At 47.3% G+C, this 21,086-nt stretch overlaps 1 protein-coding gene across 11 annotated transcripts in view; it reads right to left on the bottom strand.

Moving 5' to 3' along the window:
• LOC148474522 (uncharacterized) overlaps window positions 1-21,086 on the bottom strand; it is a 174,684-nt gene that overhangs the window by 63,490 nt on the left and 90,108 nt on the right. For 9 of the 11 annotated variants that reach the window (XM_088458483.1, XM_088458485.1, XM_088458487.1 and 6 more), the window contains exons 5-11: window positions 11,696-11,815; window positions 10,893-10,979; window positions 9,865-9,954; window positions 9,326-9,457; window positions 7,592-7,705; window positions 5,086-6,348; window positions 1,291-4,368 (exon numbers count right to left, since the gene is read on the bottom strand). In XM_088458483.1, coding sequence (XP_088314609.1) covers window positions 1,291-4,368; window positions 5,086-6,348; window positions 7,592-7,705; window positions 9,326-9,457; window positions 9,865-9,954; window positions 10,893-10,979; window positions 11,696-11,815 — 4,884 coding nt within the window. Of the gene's footprint in view, window positions 1-1,290; window positions 4,369-5,085; window positions 6,349-7,591; window positions 7,706-7,778; window positions 8,176-9,325; window positions 9,458-9,864; window positions 9,955-10,892; window positions 10,980-11,695; window positions 11,816-21,086 lie in introns of those variants that run through there. The other 2 variants (XM_088458486.1, XM_088458493.1) reach the window with 2 other exon arrangements.

The raw sequence follows: 21,086 nt of genomic DNA, 5'->3' as shown, positions 1-21,086 counted from the left end.
ACAGAGTTCCCCATTTCACTCTCTAAACCCCAAATCAACTCACTTTCCTATTACAAGGCAGAAAATATTTTGCTCCACGTCACGATGAAATATCTCCAGAAACTGACAGGCAGAGCGAGGACTCTCATCTAAACGGACTAATAATGCGTATTCTTATCCCCTACACAAAATCATGAACTCTCCCCACATGATCACTACAGCGGTCAGAACATGCCAGGCCACATACATGAAACACAATAATTTTTTGCAGAGAATTAAAAATTTAGCAGCAACTGAAAGTCAGGCAGAGAAATCCGGGAAGCAGTACTAGGAGCACCCATGGGGGGGCCTACAGAAAGGACTCGGAAGCGTTAGGTAACAGCAGTACTTTTAGGCTTTTGGTAATGTTATGCTTTCAAGCTTCTGCATGGTTATGGATGGTAGCAGCAGAGCTGGAGGCCAGAGACACAAAAGGACAACATCCCATACAGATGAATCGGCATTTCTAATAATTACATTAGGTAATTCAGCAAAAAGAAAAAAAAACTATTAAAAAAAAACAAAACAAAAAAAAAAAAACCACACTTGAAATATAATTTCCACCTGAAATTGCCTGCTGAAGACTCATGTGTAACGTAACAGCCATTTGGCAGATAGTTTCAGAACTGACTCCTTAGGAGAGAGGAAAACGTGCAGCGTTTCGTTTCCACGGCTACAGATGTGTGTGAGGAAGGTCACCTACTCAGACCCGTTCTAATAACACCTGATCACTGAGACTTCAGCAGACAATTTCAGAAATCAGTACAATTTCAAACAACAAGCGATATTCCGGTATGATCTAGCTTTCAGCAAAATGATTTTAAATTTGCATGAGGTTACACTTTAACACTGTACTGTCAACAGGTAGAACATTATTCCCAGTTAGTAGTCCAACCATGCATATAACGTGTTTAAGCCACACTACTCAACGTTCCCCTCGCAGCCAGCGTCCCGACGGTAGCTCTGATGCTTAGAAGGGAATTATTATACACAAGCCACCTAATAGGTAAGATATCAGCTATATACACACCACACACTGTAGCAGGTATGAGACATCAATGATAAAACATGTGAAACATTCTTGCGTTCAGTGTTAGGAAGACCATGAATGCGCCATTTTGTTTTATGGCCAGAATAGCAGGGCCTGAGTTCTAACAAAACTAGTGTATTATTAGCAGTGTACATCACACAAGCAGCAAACAGCCAAACTTCATGCCACGATCATGGTGCAGGCATGCTCCCCAAACTCCACGCCAAAGGAAGCGCACACACCTTTCTCTGCCCTGTGCTGGCTTAGGCGGGGTTCCTTCGTCTGCTTGGCCTTCTCAGATTCAGGTCTGGCAACTCTAGAGGGTGTTGGAGCCGTACCTCTGGCCTTTGTAGGCCTCATGTAACCTTTCAGCACTTCCGATGCTTTCACTTTCTCCTCTGCCTTCTTCTGAGGTCCTCTCTCTAAGTCACCACAACTATTCGCTGCAGGCGTTAACGGCAACATCCTCAATTTGCTTTTAGAAATGTCTTTGGTGGTCCCTCCGCTCGGACCTTTAGGAGGAGGTGGAGTGGTTTCACCAGCACCACCAGATGTGGCCGCCACGGCATCACACAGAGAGTGGGATTCTTCAACAAACAGGTCACTTTTTGTGTTTTCTTGCACTTCGGTTATACCACACGCAACGTGCTCATTTCCTGCATGTAAAGGTTCCAGAGCTGCTGCCTGTCCAACTGGGACTGCATCTTTGGTGCCACAAACTAAAATTTCGTTGTCAACAGGAGTTTCAGCCATCGTCGCTAAGGTATCACCTGGTGCCACGGCATTGGACGGCAGTGTGGAAGCCTCTCCAAGACCATCGAGGTTACCGCCAGGAATACAGGTCGTTCTCATTAAAGAGCCAGTGTCAATGTGCCCAGGATGTGGCTTTTCAGGCTCAGTACTCTCATTTGTAGATACAAGTGTAGCATCCACTAGTTCGGTTACTGGAGTAACTGGGAAGTTCATCAATCTCTCCCCAAAATCTGTGTTAATTTCAGTGCTGGCTCCTCCAGTTTCTAATGGAGTCTCCCCCAACGGTAACTCTCCAGCTGAAGAATGAGGCACCAAATCTGCACCGGACGTTAAGATCCCAGCAGGTGAAGCTGCTGTGTCCGGACCTGGTTTCAGGTTGTCCTGAGATGTAACAATAGGACTCGTGTCTCCAGTTAACGTTAAAATATCTTCACTCAGCTGTTTCAATAATTCCGAATCTCTGGATGTGTCCTGATGTTTCTCCGGTTGGTCCTTCTGACAGTCAGCAGGGATAAAATCCACCTCTGCGCCACCCTTTTCTTCTGGTACAGCGCCAATTGCCTTTTCCTTCGTCGCCGCATCAATTACGGAAAGTTGCGGAGATGTTAATGGAACAGGATCAACTGTATCTACTACACCACCAGCAACAACAAGATCATCTCTACCACGTGACTGGCCAGCGTCGGCTACAGCTGCATTTCCCTTGCTCTCTGAGCTATAAGGACGCTTTAAAGACCCACGCTCTGCTTTCTTAGCACTTTGAAAGCTGGCTTCCTTGGGTTTGTAATTTGGCTCAGGGCATGTAGACGTTGGCAAGCTTGGAAGCTCCGACTCCCTCTCACCAACATCACAGGCCACCAGGGATGCAACGCCATTTGATTTTGCCCTGATTTTGCCTCTTTTACCTTTTGTTCGCCTCTCAAAAGAAATGTTATCATCAATCCGACCCTTTTCATACAATGATGCTGGCTGGTCCTTTAGTTCAGGCTGAACATGGACACTACCTGAACTAAAACTGGGTTTTGGGAAAGACTCTTTAACTTCTAGAATTGTATCTGGAGTTCCCAGAACTAAACCAACCCCAGGTTCCGTGCTCTGCAAGGCGATGCTACAGAGCTCTAGATCATCATCTACCTTTATCGTGCTCTCACATGCGACAACTGAAACCTGGTGACTGAAGTTACACAAGTCAGGGTCAGGTTCTACTCCACTATTAGCACTTAAACTACTGCCTATAGGGGTGTCATGTAAATCAGAAATACTATTTACCCGGGGAGCTGGGATTTCTTGCTCATGATTGTCCAAGGTCGGGTCTATTTTTTGCTCCTTTATGATTCTCTCGGCTTCCGCAAGTGGAACCTCCTCATCCAATTTGTTTTTTGTTTCAGTTGCCAGTAACTTGCTGGATACGTTTTTACCTGCTAGCGCCGGACAAGAGTCAAATGATAGGGGTTCTCCGGAATCTGAATTTATATTTTTGTGAACCTCATCTTTTGGACTAGATTCAGGTGCTTTTTGTTTATTATCCTTCATTTCATCTACAGGTAGACTAAAAGGACATTGCTCTTCCCTAAAGGTTTTCCTCTCAGAGTTCAATGGCAGCTCTCCCCGCACAGGATCACCTAAATCTGCCGGACCATGCATTAAATCAGTTGAGTATCCTGCAGGTGTCCAGTCACCAGCCCTTCCATCTCTCTTTTTCGGCTTGTCCCATTTCACCGGTGCGATTGTAGGAAGAGACCCCTCAGCATCATCTACTCTGGGCAGTGGGCTCTGCCCTAAAGGACAAGCAGCCTTGTTTTCATCTATTGAAGAGCTCGCGCTCTGCGTTTGTCCTGAAGCAAAGTTAGAGACATGTTCAGGATTTAAATAGGGGCACTTAGAAATGTCTGTGTCAGCAAATGCAGACACAGCGGCCATTAGAGTTCCAGGTTCTTCACTATCGGAGGGAGACTGGTGTGTTTCCAAAATTCTTTTATCCACTTGCTTGCCAGGTAGGTTGTCAAACTGGCAAAAGGAGAGTGCATCAGTGGTTTGTGGAGCAGGCATTAATTTCTCCTTAGAACCCTCCAGGATTCTCTCAGCTACTGCAAGGTCAGCTGGAGGCAAGGTGACGTTTCTGGAGGTGTGTCTGTCAAGGGGATGCTCAAATGCAAGGTTTTTGTCAAGAGGTTCCACATCTCTGGTTTGCAGGCCTGCACTGGCATACAAAGGCTCGGCGCCACCTCTGGTGAATTTAGGGACTTCTCCCTCGCCAAAGTCAGATTCCCTTTCTGTATACATTTTCCTCTGCTTAGTTTTTTTCTTTTTCTTCTTCATGGTTATCTGGACACCTTCTGGATCGCCGGCTTCTTTTGCAGCCTCTCTCCGGTGTTCCATCATGCTGTGGGCTTTTCTGTGCAGTTCTTTGGCTCGAGAGGCCAGGGAATCAGAATATTCAGGCTGCATCAGAGGCAGGTCTCTGCTATGCCTGGGCACACCAGGATCAGGAAGCATGTCTGGCACTAGCGCAGGTTTAGCTCTGCCCAGCCTGCGGTCACTTGTTTTGTACGTGTGCCTTAGGAGTGCTGTAGATACAACATGAATAGGTGAGGTTTTCCAAACTAATCCAATTTATACATTGTAAATGAGAACCGTAACCCTTATGTTACAATCCCTTGTGTATACTACCATCACTAGAACAATAGACACAAACCTCTCAAAACAGGAAAGTTTCCCTCTTAGAAGCCATAGCAAAAACCTTCAATTGGACCCTTCCCCATAATACAACATTCATGAAGGAACACAACCCCCTTCGTGATCTGGCTCCCGGGTGGTCATCTAGATGTGTATATAGTTTGTGACTGTAGAATGGTGCTTACTCGGCTTATAAAGAATGTGAGAAATAAGCCACAATGAGGAACAAAATCAGCCAATAATAGATAAGTGTCACACCTCATTTTATATCTACTTTACAACATGATACATATTTATGGCCGAGAAAGCTGCAACGGCAGGAGGGACGTTACTGACTGGCATGGCTTCCTAATTAGGTAGAACCATTATCAGGGCAAACATATCCGAACATGGGAAAAACAGGAGGGAGCCAACCGTCAAACGTGGATTACTGTGCAAGGACAGTAAATAACTGTAGGGGAGCATGACTTCAGCACAGTCCATGGGAGACACCAACGTGATGTCCACATGGAACATAAATACAGAAACTAATAACATGTGGTATGGTGACACGCTCTATAATTTCACATGAGTCCACAGCAATTGCATGAACCATACATATTTCTTACCTTGGTCTATGGGCTGCTGAAGCTCATCTATCTCTCGCTTAGGTGGCTTTTCTACTAGCGGAGATGGCTCTTCTAAGTGCAGGCTACCCTCTGTTACAGGAGAGGCCAGGGACTCTGTCAGGCCCTCCAAATCAGAAGCCAAAGGTTCTTCCTGGATTAAAGTTGCTGGTGAGGCCAAAGGTTCTTCCTGGATTAAAGTTGCTGGTGAGGCCAAAGGCTCATGCTGGATTAAGGAGTCGGGGTCCAACACCAGAGGCTCCTCCTGAACAGCAGCAGCTGGGATGGTGGCCAGAGGCTCCTCCTGGACTACAGAAGCTGGGATGGTGGCCAGAGGCTCCTCCTGGACTACAGAAGCTGGGATGGTGGCCAGAGGCTCCTCCTGGACTACAGAAGCTGGGATGGTGGCCAGAGGCTCCTCCTGGACTACAGAAGCTGGGATGGTGGCCAGAGGCTCCTCCTGGACTACAGAAGCTGGGATGGTGGCCAGAGGCTCCTCCTGGACTACAGAAGCTGGGATGGTGGCCAGAGGCTCCTCCTGGACTACAGAAGCTGGGATGGTGGCCAGAGGCTCCTCCTGGACTACAGAAGCTGGGATGGTGGCCAGAGTCTCCTCCTGGACTACAGTGGCAGAGAGTGAGGCCAGAGGCTCCTCTTCGACTACAGTGGCTGGAGGCGAGGCCAGAGGCTCCTCCTGGACTACAGCGGCTGGGGGCGAGGCCAGAGGCTCCTCCTGGACTACAGCGGCTGGGGGCGAGGCCAGAGGCTCCTCCTGGACTACAGCGGCTGGGGGCGAGGCCAGAGGCTCCTCCTGGACTACAGCAGCTGGGGGCGAGGCCAGAGGCTCCTCCTGGACTACAGGGATAGATGAGGTCGGAGGCTCCACCTGGACTAAAGAGGCATGGGGTGTAGCTGGAGGCTCCTCCTGGACTAAAGCAGTAGTGTGTTCTGCAGGTGGCTGTTCCTGAAAGGAAGAGGCAGGGGGCTCTGCAGGAATGTCTGTAGCAGTGTAGACTCCAAGTTCTGCAGGGATGTGTTCAGCAAGGGACACAGTGGGCTCTATTCCTGCCAGAGAAGTAGGTAGCACTTGTTCTGTCGGAATCTCTTCTCCGAATAGGTCCCTTCCCACTGATTGACTAATATTTGCAGCTTCTTCAGAAAGAACAGGCTTATCTTCACTTCCATGCACACACGTTCCAGCAGATGGATCAGGGTCCTTGATGGAGGTAGAAGACTGTTCTGGGCTTAGCTCAGTATTAAACAGATCTTAAAAAAAAAAATAAAAAAAAAATTAAATTTTAGCCAGTGTAAGACATAAGGAAAAAAGGACACGTGCGCCCAAATGTAACAGCCCACAATTTCCGGGCATCTGTGCTGTTCCGGCGAGATAGCTGCTAGATGTAAAGAGACAATAGCTTTGAAAGGCAAAACCAACCTCTTATTGCCTTAAAACGGTCACTTTAAAGTTGGAGCGCCTCTATTCATGGGCTATTACATTTGGGGTCTGGACTATTTTCTTGCACAAGCTGCGTTAATGCATCACAAACCCTAACTTCACATAAACACAGGAATTCCTAGGGCCAATGAACTGAACAATTAAATGGTGCATTAAGGGTTCCAATGGCAGCCAGAGATATGCTGGAGAGATGTTGGGGGCCAGAAGTTTAACACTAAACTTATATGTAATATATGTCTGTTTGCACCTTGGCTGAAGTCTAAATCTGGTCACAGACATAGCGATGTGTTCACGATCCGACATCGTGCACGATTTCCCTTGAAAACTCTCCCCGGCATCTCTGCACACGATTTGGTGTTTGCAGTGTCGAAGTGTTACATTTCTCCAGCGCATTTGTATACCAGATATACCAGAAGTATACACGCGCATTGCATCGTGAGTGGGGACTCACCCATTTTTTACTCGATCTGTCGTTCCAATGTCTCGGAATCGGCCAGATCGGGTAAAAAAAAATCGCCATGTGTGTGGCCAGCATAAGCCCCAGTTACTGCAGACATTACGCCATTTTTCTGGCTTTGCAGGAAAACTTACTGATGTCAAAGCTGAGCTATTTTTAAATATCTTCTTAAATATCTTTAAATATCTTTAAGAGTCTCCAGCAAAGAGACATTCCTGTTGCTAAGATCCACCCCTATAAAAAGGTACGTAGACATGCCCTCTGCCCGCTCACTTAACTCATTCAGATGAGCGGACACTTCCCCGAGGACAGAATACACAGGCTATTCATGGCAGGTTTTATACTGGATTAAAAATATTTCCAACAAAAACTACAGAAGAACTGGAAAACAGACTAAGAACAGGAAGAAATACAACCTGGTAAAGACTGTTCCCCACATTTTCGATGTATAGTCCAAATAGTGAATACAATGCCCTCTTCACTACAAATGGGGAGAGAGAGAGAGAGTAGAGCCCCCAACACAAGGCCCCAGTACGAGTAAAAAAAAAAAAAAGTGCCCGGCGGCTTTAGAGAATTAAACTCCTTGTGCCCCTTACCAGCGTCATGTTGTGTCATATACTGGCTGTCCAATCCGGGAAAAAGATGGCTTCCTTCGGGTGGCTGAAGGCCAGGAACGGGAACAGATTGATTCAACGTGTGTTCTTCATGTTCTGAAATGAATATATAAATATTAAAAGCTGCCCAAATCTGTTCAATAACAGCTGCGTAACACAGGACGCCTACCTCAGAGTCACAGTAACAGGAGACTGGATTATCGAGAAAGTGAAAAATAAATCAAAGACTACAAAAAAAAAATTAAAAAAAGTGAATAAAACTGGATAAAACTGTACTTGCAAAATCCCTAAACTCCGATAGGGGCAGCCAGTGCCGGGAGGAACACTACTAGCTGCGGCTGGAAAAACACTAAGAGCCCTCTCCCCAAACCCAAGTGAGGTTACGGGTGACTGATCAAGCTGTCGGCGGGTGGAAAGTTATGCCGGGTTTGTGAGTCAGCAGTTTCTTCTCCAGTCATCTCCGCTAAAAATCACAGAAAGCAGAGGAAGAAGCTTCTGGCCCATTAAACACAGCTATCCTGAGAGCTCCGAGCAGACAGGAGGAGTCCGCTGGTGAAATGTGAATGAGATCCTGGGACAGCTGCACGGAGGGAGCTATAATACTGCACATGACCAGGCACTGGAGGAACGATCGCTATGTGAGGCTAATGCTGGGGATCTGATCACTGCAATGTAACACACACACACACACACTGATTGTATCTACACATTACCTAGACCAGAACCTGATCACTGCAATGTAACACACACACACTGATTGTATCTACACATTACCTAGACCAGAACCTGATCACTGCAATGTAACACACACACACTGATTGTATCTACACATTACCTAGACCAGAACCTGATCACTGCAATGTAACACACACTGATTGTATCTACACATTACCTAGAGACCAGAATCTGATCACTGCAATGTAACACACACACACTGATTGTATCTACACATTACCTAGACCAGAACCTGATCACTGCAATGTAACACACACACACTGATTGTATCTACACATTACCTAGAGACCAGAACCTGATCACTGCAATGTAACACACACACACTGATTGTATCTACACATTACCTAGACCAGAACCTGATCACTGCAATGTAACACACACTGATTGTATCTACACATTACCTAGAGACCAGAACCTGATCACTGCAATGTAACACACACTGGTTGTATCTACACATTACCTAGAGACCAGAATCTGATCACTGCAATGTAACACACACTGATTGTATCTACACATTACCTAGAGACCAGAACCGATCACTGCAATGTAACACACACACACTGATTGTATCTACACATTACCTAGAGACCAGAACCTGATCACTGCAATGTAACACACACTGATTGTATCTACACATTACCTAGAGACCAGAACCTGATCACTGCAATGTAACACACACACACTGATTGTATCTACACATTACCTAGAGACCAGAACCTGATCACTGCAATGTAACACACACACACTGATTGTATCTACACATTACCTAGAGACCAGATTACTTTCAGGACAGACCGAACTTTTACACACACACACACACACACACACACACACACACACACACACACACACACACAGACAGAGAAACTGTCGGTCGCTGCTGCTATCTCATGGGGTGATTTCATGGCAAACATGCGGCATCTCACATACTTGCGCTCGCAGATAATACAGGACACGCGCATGGCGTTCCTGCGGCCTCACCTGGGGTGTTGTGGGGGCTGAGCGCTAGCTGTTCCTCCGCTGTCGGCTGCCATATGTCCAGAGTGGAGTCACTTTGAGGCACTTGAAATGGAAGTTTCACAGAGTCATCACTTGGAGTCTCACCAAAGGTCTCTTTATAAAATGAAAAGTGTAAGAGAGGGACGTGTCCCGATACAAAGCAATTTACACCCATTAATAAGAAAAAAAAAAAACCCTTCGGTAAGATATTTAAGGGGAAGAGGATTCAATGACATACAATGTTGGGGCCGTTGCGGCAGCATTTGAACGCTGACAAAGGCCTCCCGCATTTAACCTCACACCCCCATAAAACTGCACAATGTCAGCCTATCGTATTTACAGGAGACGTGCGCAGTGAACACGATTGTACCTCGCGCCAGCGCGTGTGACCTTACTTTGCATGTAACTGAATAGACCCCATAGAGTAATGACTAGTTTGAGGTGTCAACATGCTAACCCATACCACCAATACACCAATCAGGACAAGGCACAGCGACCGCAATGTTACGCCGTTCTCATACCCGTTCTCTCGGAAGAGTCGCCGCTCTGCAGGTCTGTTTTAGAGTAGGAATCGGTCAGCCATCCATCATCAAACGCTCCCTGGAATGATTCTGTAGGAGGCAGACACAGGTGCGGAAACATGAGTACAATCTCCAGATAGAGAGACCCCCCCCCCCCCCCCAAATATCAATACACGGTGAAGATGTGAGTAAGGGTGGGTACACACCTGCACGATATCGTACAGATTTGGACAAATCAGAACGACAAATCGGGCATATGGTGCAGTGTGTATGCCAGATTTGCGCGCTTCCTCTGTCGCATGCGTTAACGTGTGATTGGCTGTGCTGCACAGCCAATCACAATAATATCTCATGCGACATACGCTTTCATGCAGCGCTGTGCGGGCTGGGGAGAGTGGTGCCGGCATATTGGGCGGTCGGCCACCCGATCGCTCAGTGTGCAGGTACCGCCCAATATGTCAGCCGTCGGATCACAGGTCACGTCGCAAGGTGCATATCGCATCGTGTATGGGCGGCTTCAGACTGCCAACAGAGGTAAAGGGTCATAGTCGTAAAAAGCAAAGGTTGGATACAGGACGCCGGCGGTTAGAATCCCAACGCCGACATCCGACTGGGTTAGGGCACAGATACCTGCAGGTATGTATCTTACCCCTACCCTTAGCTTTAAAAAAAAATAAATAAAAAACACCCCCACACCCTAACCCTCCCCCTAACACCAATAATTACAGTCAGCATGTTGGCGCCAGCATCCCAGCCACCGGGTTATCACCTATAAATCCTTTAACGCAATCCATCCTAACAGCATAATTTGTAAAATGTATGAACATATATATATCGCCGCCATACGCTGTTATACAACATCACAGGCCCTGGAGAAATGCACAAAACAACCCGACCATCTACAGCGAAATACACCCAAAACCCATACTGGAGCCGGACTACATCACAAGGCATAAAAGCTATAAACCCCTCTATATACAGGAGATGCACAGTGGTGCCAGTAATGAAGGTAAAAGGAGGGTACCCACCTGCTGGGTTCAGGGGCTCACTTTGCAGGTGGGGCAGAGAGTCCGGAGAGTCGGTGAAGCCCAGGAGACAAGCTTCGGGTAAGTCTCCTAATTAGAGGAGAGAGAAGGACTAGACGTTATACGGGGGGGGGGGAAATAAAGTCATTCTCCTAAGCGGCTGCATTAAATAAACAAATCATTTCTTTGCTCTATAAACCTCAGCGCTATGTATAAGGAACGTACCCTAATGACATTACAGCCACTTTATACCACCTGGCCTGGGAGAGACCATCGGCACCAGGCAGTGGATACATTTCACCGAGCAGGAAAGACTGGAGTGGAGGGAAAAGGTCTCTTACATGGTATATGTATATATGGAGGCTGAACAGCATTGGATTAACCCCTAATGGATAACGTCATACTGTGAGTAACGCTGAGCCTGAAGTCCCTGACGGTGCATAGGATCTGTGGAGCCCCAAAGAGGGAGGGAACGTTTTACTTCTGGTAGTAGCGCATCAGAGTATCAATGTATCACATGTATTTGGACGGGTTTGATTATTGTAATTGGGTAAAGTGTGTACAGGTCATTCCCCCTGGCGCGGGGGTGTGATGCACTGCGAGATGGATGCTCTGCAACGTGATGGGACGCCCCAGTTTCTGACGTGCACTCAGTCCCCCTCTATCTACGCCGTAGCACAGGCCTATGCCATGATTTATTGCCGGCATCTGGTGGCTCTCTTGGACTGGAATGATAAATGAGCTGTCAGAACGCTCTGCAGCTGAGCCATGTTTATTTATAGAGTCAGGGTGGTGAGGAACAGTACCGGGGAGCTGTGCTGCTGTCTCTCTGAAGTGCTCTGTGAAGGCTGGGCGCGGGTGCACATCATGGGGAGGGTGGAGCAGATCTGACAAGACGTCTTCATCACGGTCTGATCCAAATGGATCTGAAATGAAGCAAACTAACGTTATTCTTCCTGTAACTGAGGACTAGCGCAGCCGGGGGCAACGCACAAGATGCTTTGTGATGGAGAGTATGAAGCCGGTCTGCCTAGCTAAACACAAAATATCTGCAAACCTGGAAATCAGAATGGTAAGCCAAGTGCCGACACAGGGCCTGCCCCGCCAGTCAGCCGCCATTCACAGGGCCTGCCCCGCCAGTCAGCCGCCATTCACAGGGCCTGCCCCGCCAGTCAGCCGCCATTCACAGGGCCTGCCCCGCCAGTCAGCCGCCATTCACAGGGCCTGCCCCGCCAGTCAGCCGCCATTCACAGGGCCTGCCCCGCCAGTCAGCCGCCATTCACAGGGCCTGCCCCGCCAGTCAGCCGCCATTCACAGGGCCTGCCCCGCCAGTCAGCCGCCATTCACAGGGCCTGCCCCGCCAGTCAGCCGCCATTCACAGGGCCTGCCCCGCCAGTCAGCCGCCATTCACAGGGCCTGCCCCGCCAGTCAGCCGCCATTCACAGGGCCTGCCCCGCCAGTCAGCCGCCATTCACAGGGCCTGCCCCGCCAGTCAGCCGCCATTCACAGGGCCTGCCGCGCCAGTCAGCCGCCATTCACAGGGCCTGCCGCGCAAGTCAGCCGCCATTCACAGGGCCTGCCGCGCAAGTCAGCCGCCATTCACATGGCTGGAGGCTGGCTAGGTTACCAGAAAACCAACCTGTCCCATTACATGAAAAGTGGGTATATAACCACCTTATAAGAGGTGACCAGAATTTACCAGGTTATTTAGCCAAGGAAACACTGCATAATACACATTTTATTATCTATATGTGGCTTTTTCAAGCTTGAGTTCTCATTGCAGGCAATGGCATTATTGAGGATTTAAAGGAAGACTTATACCATGAAAAACGTATCAGCCCCTCGTTGTGGACATTTGCAGACAATTATATTGGACATGTTTACCCCATTTGATATCTGGATTGCCACATATGAATCACCTAGTGTGACAGTGTACACAGCCGGTACTAACTAGGATGACAGGAGCCTTTTGTATAGTGACAGCTTCCTCAGTATAGCACCTCTCACACGTTAGTGATGAGAGATCATTGTGTGCGGTAATCGGAGGGGCCTCAGCCTGATGACAGAACACGCCCCCCCCCTGCCATCAGGGGATTAAGATATAATGCTCAATTCCAATAGCAACAGATTTCCGAGGCAGAGAGGCTTTTCCCCTTTAATCATAAGTGTGTATCATGGCGCTGTCAGACGCTGACCTACTTACAGCCTGAGATCAGCCTGTACTTCGCCGTTATATAAGAGGTGGAAATTCTGCAAGTATCGCTCCCTATTATCCCGTCTCTTCCATTTACATTCAGCGGCGCTGAGTGTTCGGGCAGCGGCTCTTAATGAACGCTGGAGTCACTTCACGCATCACTGGCTAAGCTACCAAGGGGCTGACTAAAGTGGAAGCTATTTCTTAACACATCAGCCAAAAACAAAAGTTGTTGCTTCCTTCTCAAATAGACCAATCTAAAAAGTTCAACTTCACCGAGAGGTCAAGGACACAACTGCACAAGGTCAGACAAAAACACACAGGAGACAGCAGGGCCTAAAAAAAATTGCTAAAGATTATTAGAATTGTGTAGAATCTTTGGGGTCAATTTACTAAGCCTTGGATGGAGATAACATGGACGGTGATAAAGTCCCAGCCAACCAGCTCCTAACTGCCATGTCACAGGCTGTGTTTGACAAATGACAGATAGGAATTGGCTGGTTGGGACTTTTTCTCCATCCAAGGCTTAGTAAATACACCCCTTAATCACTTAGAACTAGTGCACCTTCCGTCCCCCTTATAATTGGATGAGAATTACATGTTGCATGGTGCCTGACTGGCCTCCATTCCTTGTTTCGGATATGCTGCTCCTGTTTCCACTGCAGACATTCCTTTAATCTAATCTATACACTAATATGGATGAGGGCACATTTCCTGTCATATGTTGACACTATATAAAAAAACATAAGAAAAGCTATGTACCATTACGCATAATATGTGACATAGCCGATGTCTTTATACCAAACTAAATAGGTTAAAAGCTCTGCTGTACAATTCCACATTAGGAGGGAGGGGGCTTCTCTAGCAGAGCAGATACAGTCACTGACAGCCTGCCAGACTTGTACTGTATAAGAACACATTAGGAGGGAGGGGGCTTCTCTAGCAGAGCAGATACAGTCACTGACAGCCTGCCAGACTTGTACTGTATAAGAACACATTAGGAGGGAGGGGGCTTCTCTAGCAGAGCAGATACAGTCACTGACAGCCTGCCAGACTTGTACTGTATAAATACACATTAGGAGGGAGGGGGCTTCTCTAGCAGAGCAGATACAGTCACTGACAGCCTGCCAGACTTGTACTGTATAATTCCACATTAGGAGGGAGGGGGCTTCTCTAGCAGAGCAGATACAGTCACTGACAGCCTGCCAGACTTGTACTGTATAAGAACACATTAGGAGGGAGGGGGCTTCTCTAGCAGAGCAGATACAGTCACTGACAGCCTGCCAGACTTGTACTGTATAAGAACACATTAGGAGGGAGGGGGCTTCTCTAGCAGAGCAGATACAGTCACTGACAGCCTGCCAGACTTGTACTGTATAATTCCACATTAGGAGGGAGGGGGCTTCTCTAGCAGAGCAGATACAGTCACTGACAGCCTGCCAGACTTGTACTGTATAAGAACACATTAGGAGGGAGGGGGCTTCTCTAGCAGAGCAGATACAGTCACTGACAGCCTGCCAGACTTGTACTGTATAAGAACACATTAGGAGGGAGGGGGCTTCTCTAGCAGAGCAGATACAGTCACTGACAGCCTGCCAGACTTGTACTGTATAATTCCACATTAGGAGGGAGGGGGCTTCTCTAGCAGAGCAGATACAGTCACTGACAGCCTGCCAGACTTGTACTGTATAAGAACACATTAGGAGGGAGGGGGCTTCTCTAGCAGAGCAGATACAGTCACTGACAGCCTGCCAGACTTGTACTGTATAAATACACATTAGGAGGGAGGGGGCTTCTCTAGCAGAGCAGATACAGTCACTGACAGCCTGCCAGACTTGTACTGTATAATTCCACATTAGGAGGGAGGGGGCTTCTCTAGCAGAGCAGATACAGTCACTGACAGCCTGCCAGACTTGTACTGTATAAGAACACATTAGGAGGGAGGGGGCTTCTCTAGCAGAGCAGATACAGTCACTGACAGCCTGCCAGACTTGTACTGTATAAATACACATTAGGAGGGAGGGGGCTTCTCTAGCAGAGCAGATACAGTCACTGACAGCCTGCCAGACTTGTACTGTATAAGAACACATTAGGAGGGAAGGGGCTTCTCTAGCAGAGCAGATACAGTCACTGACAGCCTGCCAGACTTGTACTGTATAAGAACACATTAGGAGGGAGGGGGCTTCTCTAGCAGAGCAGATACAGTCACTGACAGCCTGCCAGACTTGTACTGTATAAGAACACATTAGGAGGGAGGGGGCTTCTCTAGCAGAGCAGATACAGTCACTGACAGCCTGCCAGACTTGTACTGTATAATTCCACATTAGGAGGGAGGGGGCTTCTCTAGCAGAGCAGATACAGTCACTGACAGCCTGCCAGACTTGTACTGTATAAGAACACATTAGGAGGGAGGGGGCTTCTCTAGCAGAGCAGATACAGTCACTGACAGCCTGCCAGACTTGTACTGTATAAATACACATTAGGAGGGAGGGGGCTTCTCTAGCAGAGCAGATACAGTCACTGACAGCCTGCCAGACTTGTACTGTATAAGAACACATTAGGAGGGAGGGGGCTTCTCTAGCAGAGCAGATACAGTCACTGACAGCCTGCCAGACTTGTACTGTATAAGAACACATTAGGAGGGAGGGGGCTTCTCTAGCAGAGCAGATACAGTCACTGACAGCCTGCCAGACTTGTACTGTATAAGAACACATTAGGAGGGAGGGGGCTTCTCTAGCAGAGCAGATACAGTCACTGACAGCCTGCCAGACTTGTACTGTATAAATACACATTAGGAGGGAGGGGGCTTCTCTAGCAGAGCAGATACAGTCACTGACAGCCTGCCAGACTTGTACTGTATAATTCCACATTAGGAGGGAGGGGGCTTCTCTAGCAGAGCAGATACAGTCACTGACAGCCTGCCAGACTTGTACTGTATAAGAACACATTAGGAGGGAGGGGGCTTCTCTAGCAGAGCAGATACAGTCACTGACAGCCTGCCAGACTTGTACTGTATAAATACACATTAGGAGGGAGGGGGCTTCTCTAGCAGAGCAGATACAGTCACTGACAGCCTGCCAGACTTGTACTGTATAAGAACACATTAGGAGGGAGGGGGCTTCTCTAGCAGAGCAGATACAGTCACTGACAGCCTGCCAGACTTGTACTGTATAAGAACACATTAGGAGGGAGGGGGCTTCTCTAGCAGAGCAGATACAGTCACTGACAGCCTGCCAGACTTGTACTGTATAATTCCACATTAGGAGGGAGGGGGCTTCTCTAGCAGAGCAGATACAGTCACTGACAGCCTGCCAGACTTGTACTGTATAAGAACACATTAGGAGGGAGGGGGCTTCTCTAGCAGAGCAGATACAGTCACTGACAGCCTGCCAGACTTGTACTGTATAAATACACATTAGGAGGGAGGGGGCTTCTCTAGCAGAGCAGATACAGTCACTGACAGCCTGCCAGACTTGTACTGTATAATTCCACATTAGGAGGGAGGGGGCTTCTCTAGCAGAGCAGATACAGTCACTGACAGCCTGCCAGACTTGTACTGTATAAGAACACATTAGGAGGGAGGGGGCTTCTCTAGCAGAGCAGATACAGTCACTGACAGCCTGCCAGACTTGTACTGTATAAGAACACATTAGGAGGGAAGGGGCTTCTCTAGCAGAGCAGATACAGTCACTGACAGCCTGCCAGACTTGTACTGTATAAGAACACATTAGGAGGGAGGGGGCTTCTCTAGCAGAGCAGATACAGTCACTGACAGCCTGCCAGACTTGTACTGTATAATTCCACATTAGGAGGGAGGGGGCTTCTCTAGCAGAGCAGATACAGTCACTGACAGCCTGCCAGACTTGTACTGTATAAGAACACATTAGGAGGGAGGGGGCTTCTCTAGCAGAGCAGATACAGTCACTGACAGCCTGCCAGACTTGTACTGTATAAATACACATTAGGAGGGAGGGGGCTTCTCTAGCAGAGCAGATACAGTCACTGACAGCCTGCCAGACTTGTACTGTATAATTCCACATTAGGAGGGAGGGGGCTTCTCTAGCAGAGCAGATACAGTCACTGACAGCCTGCCAGACTTGTACTGTATAAGAACACATTAGGAGGGAGGGGGCTTCTCTAGCAGAGCAGATACAGTCACTGACAGCCTGCCAGACTTGTACTGTATAAGAACACATTAGGAGGGAAGGGGCTTCTCTAGCAGAGCAGATACAGTCACTGACAGCCTGTCAGACTTGTACTGTATAAATACACATTAGGAGGGAGGGGGCTTCTCTAGCAGAGCAGATACAGTCACTGACAGCCTGTCAGACTTGTACTGTATAAGAACACATTAGGAGGGAGGGGGCTTCTCTAGCAGAGCAGATACAGTCACTGACAGCCTGCCAGACTTGTACTGTATAAGAACACATTAGGAGGGAAGGGGCTTCTCTAGCAGAGCAGATACAGTCACTGACAGCCTGCCAGACTTGTACTGTATAAGAACACATTAGGAGGGAAGGGGCTTCTCTAGCAGAGCAGATACAGTCACTGACAGCCTGTCAGACTTGTACTGTATAAATACACATTAGGAGGGAGGGGGCTTCTCTAGCAGAGCAGATACAGTCACTGACAGCCTGTCAGACTTGTACTGTATAAGAACACATTAGGAGGGAGGGGGCTTCTCTAGCAGAGCAGATACAGTCACTGACAGCCTGCCAGACTTGTACTGTATAAGAACACATTAGGAGGGAAGGGGCTTCTCTAGCAGAGCAGATACAGTCACTGACAGCCTGCCAGACTTGTACTGTATAAGAACACATTAGGAGGGAGGGGGCTTCTCTAGCAGAGCAGATACAGTCACTGACAGCCTGCCAGACTTGTACTGTATAATTCCACATTAGGAGGGAGGGGGCTTCTCTAGCAGAGCAGATACAGTCACTGACAGCCTGCCAGACTTGTACTGTATAAGAACACATTAGGAGGGAGGGGGCTTCAGCAGGCTGCCAGGCTAACACTGAACTGTGCTTTTACCCTTTATCTATACATATTAGTAGAGAGATGACGCAGGATGAGGACACTGGTTTGAGATGAGGGTACATGCGACAAAAAGGCAGAGACTGCGAGAGGTCATTATAAGACCCCAGACAGTGGGTTACGCAGCGGAGCCTCTGCAGGACTGGTAACGGTCACTTAGAACACTCCCATTATATATGTGTACAGAGTAATGACAGCAGGGTCTAGGTGTAACATAAGAGAATTAGACCTGCAGGACTGGTAACGGTCACTTAGAACACTCCCATTATATGTGTGTACAGAGTAATGACAGCAGGGTCTAGGTATAACATTAGAGAATTAGACCTGCAGGACTGGTAACGGTCACTTAGACCACTACCATTATATGTGTGTACAGAGCAATGACAGCAGGGTCTAGGTGTAACATAAGAGAATTAGACCTGCAGGACTGGTAACGGTCACTTAGACCACTACCATTATATGTGTGTACAGAGTAATGACAGCAGGGTTTAGGTATAACATTAGAGAATTAGACCTGCAGGACTGGTAACGGTCACTTAGAACACTCCCATTATATATGTGTACAGAGTAATGACAGCAGGGTCTAGGTATAACATAAGAGAATTAGACCTGCAGGACTGGTAACGGTCACTTAGACCACTACCATTATATATGTGTACAGAGCAATGACAGCAGGGTCTAGGTGTAACATAAGAGAATTAGACCTGCAGGACTGGTAACGGTCACTTAGACCACTACCATTATATGTGTGTACAGAGCAATGACAGCAGGGTCTAGGTGTAACATAAGAGAATTAGACCTGCAGGACTGGTAACGGTCACTTAGAACACTCCCATTATATATGTGTGTACAGTAATGACAGCAGGGTCTAGGTATAACATTAGAGAATTAGACCTGCAGGACTGGTAACGGTCACTTAGAACACTCCCATTATATGTGTGTACAGAGTAATGACAGCAGGGTCTAGGTATAACATTAGAGAATTAGACCTGCAGGACTGGTAACGGTCACTTAGAACACTCCCATTATATGTGTGTACAGAGTAATGACAGCAGGGTCTAGGTGTAACATAAGAGAATTACACCTGCAGGACTGGTAACGGTCACTTAGAGCACTCCCATTATATGTGTGTACAGTAATGACAGCAGGGTCTAGGTATAACATAAGAGAATTAGACCTGCAGGACTGGTAACGGTCACTTAGAGCACTCCCATTATATGTGTGTACAGTAATGACAGCAGGGTCTAGGTATAACATAAGAGAATTAGACCTGCAGGACTGGTAACGGTCACTTAGAACACTCCCATTATATATGTGTGTACAGAGTAATGACAGCAGGGTCTAGGTATAACATTAGAGAATTAGACCTGCAGGACTGGTAACGGTCACTTAGACCACTACCATTATATGTGTGTACAGAGTAATGACAGCAGGGTCTAGGTATAACATTAGAGAATTAGACCTGCAGGACTGGTAACGGTCACTTAGAACACTCCCATTATATATGTGTACAGAGTAATGACAGCAGGGTCTAGGTATAACATAAGAGAATTAGACCTGCAGGACTGGTAACGGTCACTTAGACCACTACCATTATATATGTGTACAGAGCAATGACAGCAGGGTCTAGGTGTAACATAAGAGAATTAGACCTGCAGGACTGGTAACGGTCACTTAGACCACTACCATTATATGTGTGTACAGAGCAATGACAGCAGGGTCTAGGTGTAACATAAGAGAATTAGACCTGCAGGACTGGTAACGGTCACTTAGACCACTACCATTATATATGTGTACAGAGCAATGACAGCAGGGTCTAGGTGTAACATAAGAGAATTAGACCTGCAGGACTGGTAACGGTCACTTAGACCACTACCATTATATGTGTGTACAGAGCAATGACAGCAGGGTCTAGGTGTAACATAAGAGAATTAGACCTGCAGGACTGGTAACGGTCACTTAGAACACTCCCATTATATATGTGTACAGTAATGACAGCAGGGTCTAGGTATAACATAAGAGAATTAGACCTGCAGGACTGGTAACGGTCACTTAGAACACTCCCATTATATATGTGTGTACAGTAATGACAGCAGGGTCTAGGTATAACATTAGAGAATTAGACCTGCAGGACTGGTAACGGTCACTTAGAACACTCCCATTATATGTGTGTACAGAGTAATGACAGCAGGGTCTAGGTATAACATTAGAGAATTAGACCTGCAGGACTGGTAACGGTCACTTAGAACACTCCCATTATATGTGTGTACAGAGTAATGACAGCAGGGTCTAGGTGTAACATAAGAGAATTACACCTGCAGGACTGGTAACGGTCACTTAGAGCACTCCCATTATATGTGTGTACAGTAATGACAGCAGGGTCTAGGTATAACATAAGAGAATTAGACCTGCAGGACTGGTAACGGTCACTTAGAGCACTCCCATTATATGTGTGTACAGTAATGACAGCAGGGTCTAGGTATAACATAAGAGAATTAGACCTGCAGGACTGGTAACGGTCACTTAGAACACTCCCATTATATATGTGTGTACAGAGTAATGACAGCAGGGTCTAGGTATAACATTAGAGAATTAGACCTGCAGGACTGGTAACGGTCACTTAGAACACTCCCATTATATATGTGTGTACAGAGTAATGACAGCAGGGTCTAGGTATAACATTAGAGAATTAGACCTGCAGGACTGGTAACGGTCACTTAGAACACTCCCATTATATATGTGTGTACAGAGTAATGACAGCAGGGTCTAGGTATAACATTAGAGAATTAGACCTGCAGGACTGGTAACGGTCACTTAGAACACTCCCATTATATATGTGTGTACAGAGTAATGACAGCAGGGTCTAGGTATAACATTAGAGAATTAGACCTGCAGGACTGGTAACGGTCACTTAGAACACTCCCATTATATGTGTGTACAGTAATGACAGCAGGGTCTAGGTATAACAT

Source organism: Taudactylus pleione, unplaced genomic scaffold (genome assembly GCF_031769625.1).
Source record: "Taudactylus pleione unplaced genomic scaffold, aTauple2 ptg000838l, whole genome shotgun sequence".
Classification (NCBI taxonomy): domain Eukaryota; kingdom Metazoa; phylum Chordata; class Amphibia; order Anura; family Myobatrachidae; genus Taudactylus; species Taudactylus pleione.
Note: the sequence above shows the minus strand (reverse complement) of the source record. Positions and strands in the feature narration are given on the sequence as shown.